General features: G+C 33.6%; 1 protein-coding gene across 1 annotated transcript in view; it reads right to left on the bottom strand.

Annotated features, from left to right (window-relative positions):
• Positions 1-580: 580 nt before the first annotated feature.
• The window catches only part of LOC137654200 (uncharacterized), an 80,035-nt gene continuing 73,364 nt past the window's right edge, over positions 581-7,251 (bottom strand). Inside the window, exon 10 of the mRNA XM_068387867.1 lies at positions 581-1,536. Within this exon, the coding sequence (XP_068243968.1) occupies positions 1,398-1,536 (139 nt within the window). The 3' untranslated portion in view covers positions 581-1,397. The remainder of the gene's footprint in view (positions 1,537-7,251) is intronic.

Raw genomic sequence — 7,251 nt, 5'->3', positions numbered from 1 at the left:
TATATATATTATAATTTTTTTGTGAAAATGTATTCAAATCGTGTAATGTTCTTTTCTTCTTACATTTTTATAACTTAAGTCTGTTTCATACAAAAATTGATTTACTCTTATATTTTATCACTATTTTCACTCAATCATTTCTCTGGTCACTGTTATTGAACTTATTATTTCACCCTTCTAAAGAAATTTCGAGTAATTAGTTTTTTGTAAGGATAGGGAAAACAAAAAAATCATGCTATACACGTAGACACTTTATTATATATAATTATATATATACCATATTATATATGTTTTTTTTTATATTCAAATAAGTCAATTTTAAGATGTAGTAAGGTTAAGCCTGAACCTAATTTGGGTATGTGGCTGGATTATACCCAATCAGAAACGGGCTTAAAGGGTGCGAGTATTGTGATTGGCTGATTCAAGTGGGTTGGAGGAGGGAATTGGCCAATGACGAATACACACACTGGGAAACATAGCGTAGATCCAATAGAATATCTTAGTAGATCCAATATACACAACCAAGAACATGCAATAGTTTGAGTTTATGTAGAGGTTTTCCTAATCATTAAATCTCTCATTTTTGACCAAAAAACAAAATATGGCATATTTATTTTTTTTCTTTTTTTTATCACCTGTCGTTCTAGTATACGAGACACACGGCTAACCTTGACCAACCCTGTCACGGGAGTTTTATCTTATCGGCAACACTGATAAACCTTAAGTGATATAACCCACACGGTCGCGTTAATTCCATGATCTCAATGACAAAGAAAGTTCACACGTGCTACCGTCTTCTTACACAGTCATTGTCTTATGTACATTGGAAAATGTATATTTCCAAGGATGTTTTAGGACGATCCTCCGTGAATGAAGATGAATCTGGAGGCTAGACAGAGCTGGGAAGGAGACCAGTTGAAGACTGTCGTCGACTTGTGATCATAAATATTTACTGATGGTTATATTTCGAGAGGTAGCAGTTGCGTGGCGTCAGAAGATCTACTCCCCAATATGAGGGTCTTCTGCGAGGTCGTCATCACTGAAGGGAAATGACCGGATTATCTGTAGAAGGAGGAGCAGGAGGAGAAGAAGGAGAAGGAGGAATTAGCAGCAGACGTTGAGGAGGATGAGGATGAGGAGGAGAAGGAGGAGCTGCGACAAGGATGGATCAAGGAGCTTCGAGGTCCCCCTTTTTTACGTTGAGGAGGATGTAGAGGAGGAGGAGCTGCGACAAGGATGGATCAAGGAGCTTCGAGGTCCCCCTTTTTTACGTTGAGGAGGATGAGGAGGAGAAGGAGGAGCTGCGACAAGGATGGATCAAGGAGCTTCGAGGTCCCCCTTTTTTTTGGTGTCACCCGACGTCAGGTGGTGTCAAACTGCGGAGCGGGCCATTCGCCTTACTTCCCCCACTGTTGGAAGAGGCCCATGCGTTGGCACCGGCAGTTTGTGCCCCACAGGTTGCACCGGCAGGAGGAATTGTAGCAGCAGTCGTGGGGGCGGTGGTCGCAGGATCCTGAGCGTCGGATGCAAGACCTCCTAAAAAGGTAGACCAAGGAAGAACCACGTCTGAACAGACAATAAGAAAGGCACAACTTGAATTGGTGATGATGGCAAATGAGAGGGGAAAGGCGATGACTTCTGTTTTTTTTATACACTCACTTATAATTTTTTTTATTATACACTCACTTATGACTTTTATTGTACACTCAGTTATTCAGAACATCAAATTTGGGATATGGGGGGTGGTCTTGGCCTCTCACTGCGAAATCTGACTTCATAGGGTTTGCAGGGGGGTTGTTTAGGGTTGGTAAACCTCTATCTAAGCAAATCATCTTTTTATGGTTTAATTTCTTCTCGGTTGCTGATTTTTAAGGGTTAGATATGTATAGATATTTAATTAGTAATTGCTAGAGTTGATACGAGAAGTTTAAAATAACTTTTAAGAATGGAAATTTTGATTAATTCCAATTATTGTTTCAGTAATTGCTAGGGTTGGTACGAGAAGTTGAAAACTTTTATAGATAAAATTTTGGAAAATAACTTTTGAAAATAAAAATTAGGTTAACTTGAATTATTGTCTTAGTAGTTGCTAGGATTGATACCAGAAATTGAAAATAATTTAAAAAAATAAAATTTTGATGAACTTTTTATTGTTTTAGTATTTGCTAGGGTTGATACGAGAAGTTGAAAATAACTTAAAAAAAAAGATTTGATTAACTTTTTATTGTCTCAGAAGTTTCTAGGGTTGATAGGAGAACTTTTAAATAACTTTAAATAATAGAATTTTGATTAACTTTTTATTGTCTCAGTAGTTGCTAGGGTTGATACCAGAAGTTGAAAATAACTTCAAAAAATAAAATTTTGATTAACTTTTTATTGTCCCAGTAGTTGCTAGGGTTGATACGAGAAGTTGAAAATAACTTTAAAAAATTAAATTTTGATTAACTTTTTATTGTCCCAGTAGTTGCTAGGGTTGATACGAGAAGTCGAAAATAACTTTAAAAAATTAAATTTTGATTAACTTTTTATTGTCCCAGTAGTTGCTAGGGTTGATACGAGAAGTTGAAAATAACTTTAAAAAATTAAATTTTGATTAACTTTTTATTGTCCCAGTAGTTGCTAGGGTTGATACGAGAAGTCGAAAATAACTTAAAAAAAATTTGATTAACTTTTTATTGTCTCAATGGTTCCTAGGGTTGATGCGAGGTCAGGATAAAACAAGAAGTTGAAAATAACTTTTAGAAATAAAATTTTGAATAATTCAAATTATTGTCTCAGTAATTGCTAGAGTTTACAGGAAGTTGAATATAGTTTCTTTTTTTAATTAAATTCTGATTAGTTTGATTTTTTTTCTATCTGTGATAAGTAGCTAACAAAGCGAGTTTTATTTAGACTTTAAAATAATTATTGCGCGTAACATTTTTTTAGCTAATTATTGTAACATATCATATTTCACATGGACTTTATTTTAGAGAACCACAGATTTTTTCTCGAATAAATAGCTTCTCTGCAGTATATAATTAAAATATAATGACTAGTAATATCTCAGTGCAACTTCAATTAATGATTATAAATAGGCTATTTCGAAAACTGCATTTTCCTAATGAGAATTGATTCGTTAATAACGTGATAAAGGTCCATAAGTGTCATTTTAATTATTTACTTACGTTATCTTAAATAGCAGTGATTAAAATTATTAATGGACCTTACTCGGTTTAGAATTGCATTATTTAATTAAAGATATCATCGTCTGAAATAAATGCATTATTTTTCTCTTGAAATTCGGTCGAATCGTGCCAAATGCATTGCTTAGGACCAAACAAGAGAATTGACACATATTGCAACTGTTTTACAACGCAGAAATCTTGCAAGTAGAATCTTTATTGCATTTTACTTGCAATACCGCAAATTTGCAAGCAATTGTTTATTGCAATTTGCTTGCAATGAAAAAGTTTTGCAAGCAAAACTTTGTTTATTGAAATTTACTTGCGATAAAGCAATTTTGCTAGCAAGTTTTATTGTAATTTGTTTGCAATACTGGAGTTTTGCAAGCAAATATTTTTTATTGCAATTTACTTGCAATATAGTAATTTTGCAAGCAAATATTTTATTGTAATTCGCTTGAAATACAGCAATTTTGCAAGCAATTTAATTTTATTGCAATTTGCTTGAAATACAGTAATTTTTTCAAGCAAATATTTCTTATTGCACTTCTTGTAATACAGCAATTTTGCAAGAAATTTCATTGATATTTGCTTGCCATATAGCAATTTTACAAACTAAAAATTTAATTTTCTTCTAACTATATCTGATGAATGGTCTTGCATTTATATTCTATCATTTTGGCAAAGCGGATCGCGAATTAGCATATGTGATCCCGCGTCTCAGATTCAATATCTGCCGGTTCCTCATTAACAAACACGGTATGGTTCGACGTTAACTCTCTCGAATTGCTAATTATAAATTCCATATGAGTAATTCATGAGTTTTGGCGATATCTTCGATCGCGACGCCTACATACAGTGGCGACAAAATTTCCAAAACCATATTGCAAGAGAGACTACCTTACATTAGGTCGTTTGATTTCCATGATCTTATTTATTTTATCTATGATAATGTCAGTACCATGAACTTTAATTTGCTTTCTTTATCTATGAGAATGACAGTACCATGAATTATCCTGCTATGAAATGGTATGGTATTTCACCATGAACGTTTGGCCATTGGTAATGGGTTCAGTGAAACGGGGGACTGAGGTAATGGGATTAAAGGCTTAAAGGAATCTTCGCTTTTCATATCCTTCGAATATTGCTGGTTGAGTGTCCTCAGTCTTTTTCGTTTAGGATTGCTCTGCGACTGACTATAGTCGCCGCAGAGATTCAGGGCGAAATAAGCCCCACCCCTTGATGACGTCATAGCCTATCATGTTGTCTCCCGCGTTAAGGTGATGTATTGTGACCGCTGTTAACGTGGGAAACAAGGTGATTGGCTATGACGTCATCAGGGGGTGGGGCTTATTTTGCTCGGAATATTTGCGACTGACTAGTGAGTGTTTCGTTGGTAGAATTGTTTTGTGCTTATAAAAGTGTGTTTTCAGAATACGCACTGGGGTGATGTGTGTGTCCGTTTTATTATATGTTTATATGTTATTGTGCAATTATGTAAATGTATATGTTTATATATGCATATATACTGTAAATATGTTATTTTTAATATATATACGTTTATATATGTATATATATACATAAGTGTAAAAAATTTATGTATGTATTATAGAATTATGTACATATAAATGTTTAACAGGCATATATGAATGTATGTGCATGTTTTATGAGTGTGTATGAAATATTTCATTTAAGTTTGAAGCAAGATAATCCTAATAAAAAGTAATAAGTAACCATAGAAGCCAAAATGATATGAAAAAAAAGTGAATTTTGTTTCTTATGGCATTAGCTGGAGTGATTTCATTTGCACTTTTTGATTCAGTCCACTATGACCTGACTAGTCACTAAGGACGAAACTGAAACAATACCACTTTCCGTAAGTGTTGCGTCACTGTTACGTTATTATTACGTCACTTTTGCGTTACTATTATGTCATGTTTATGTTTCCAAAACGTCTCTGTTGCGTTAGTATTACGACACTTTTATGTCACTATTACGTCACTATCACATTACCCTTACGTCTCTGTTAACGTTACTGTTACCTCACGGGTACGTTACCATTACGTCTCTGTTAATGTTACTGTTACCTCACCGGTACGTTACCATTACGTCTCTGTTACGTTACTGTTACCTCACCGGTACGTTACCATTACGTCTCTGTTACGTTACTGTTACCTCACCGGTACGTTACCATTACGTCTCTGTTACGTTACTGTTACCTCACCGGTACGTTACCATTACGTCTCTGTTACGTTACTGTTACCTCACTGGTACGTTACCATAGTTACTATTACCTCACTGGTACGTTACCATTACGTCTCTGTTACGTTACTATTACCTCACTGGTACGTTACCATAACGTCTCTGTTACGTTACTGTTACCTCACTGGTACGTTATCATTACGTCTCTGTTACGTTACTGTTACCTCACCGGTACGTTACCATAGTTACTATTACCTCACTGGTACGTTACCATTACGTCTCTGTTACGTTACTATTACCTCACTGGTACGTTACCATTACGTCTCTGTTACGTCACTGTTACGTCACCTCATATTGAGGGCATTAGCTGACAAAAGAACTAGAGAATCCAATGAAATTTACTCAAAATAAACTTACCAATGATGCCACTTTTCGTAACACTTTGTATGTTCTTTATAACTCGTATTGAGGGCAACGCTTATAAAGAAACAATTTCAAGTGAATTAAACATCTCATGACATTTTCAACTTCTTGTTTCAACCAAATTATATTATATTTATTAGTTTATGGATTACATTGTCAAATTAAGCAGCCAAAGGGCAAGATGACCCCTACAGAAAACAAGAAATACATTTGTTCCAGAAAATTCTAAGGGTATTACAAGAGAAATATATACACATTTTAACAAAATTTAACTTTTTCTTTTTATATGATTTGCCTATTTAACTCAGCTTATACAATGTTTAAGCTTGGTATGTATATTGAAGAATAATATTTCCTCAGTAATTCAGTTGGTTTTGATTGAATAACCAAGAATGAATAGTATGATATATTGATTCAAATAATTTATTAATGAATTTGTCATCGTTTGAGAATTTGTATGTCTCATCTTTACTATAGAATCTTGGGTTATCATAAAACAAATAATATTCTGTTCAATTGAAACAAGATTTACTTTAGGGTTTTGATCAGACGGATAATCTTCTATTCAACTGGAATAAGTTTTACTTTAGGTTTATATGACAGAGAATATTCTGTTCAAATAAAATAAGTTTTACTTTAAGGTTACGTTAAAACAGAGAATCTTCTGTTCAGATAAAACAAGTTTTACTTTAAGGTTACGATAAAACAGAGAATCTTCTGTTCAAATAAAACAAGATTTACTTATATGTTACGATAAAACAGAGAATCTTCTGTTCAAATAAAACAAGTTTTACTTAAAGGTTACGTTAAAACAGAGAATCTTCTGTTCAAATAAAACAAGTTTCACCAAAGTTTTACGTTAAGGTCCTTATAAGACAGAGAATCTTCTGTTCAAATAAAACAAGTTTCACCAAAGTTTTACGTTAAGGTCCTTATAAGACAGAGAATCTTCTGTTCAAATAAAACAAGTTTCACCAAAGTTTTACGTTAAGGTCCTTATAAGACAGAGAATCTTCTGTTCAAATAAAACAAGTTTCACCAAAGTTTTACGTTAAGGTCCTTATAAGACAGAGAATCTTCTGTTCAAATAAAACAAGTTTCACCAAAGTTTTACGTTAAGGTCCTTATAAGACAGAGAATCTTCCGTTCAAATAAAACAAGTTTTACTAAAGTTTTATGTTAAGGTCATTATAAGACAGAGAATCTTCTGTTCAAATAAAACAAGTTTCACTAAAGTTTTACGTTAAGGTCATTAAAAGACAGAGAATTTTCTGTTTAGGTTAAACTAATTTTTACTGAATATCACAACAGAAGAAAGTTTCTTCTTCAATATACTGGTAATGGGTGTTCGTGAGGATGAAATATTATATTAACTTAAAATTAATTTTTCTACCAAAGTATTTCAATTTCTCTCTCTCTCTCTCTCTCTCTCTCTCTCTCTCTCTCTCTCTCTCTCTCTCTC

Source organism: Palaemon carinicauda, chromosome 1 (genome assembly GCF_036898095.1).
Source record: "Palaemon carinicauda isolate YSFRI2023 chromosome 1, ASM3689809v2, whole genome shotgun sequence".
Classification (NCBI taxonomy): domain Eukaryota; kingdom Metazoa; phylum Arthropoda; class Malacostraca; order Decapoda; family Palaemonidae; genus Palaemon; species Palaemon carinicauda.
This window is presented reverse-complemented; position numbering and strand designations above follow the sequence as displayed.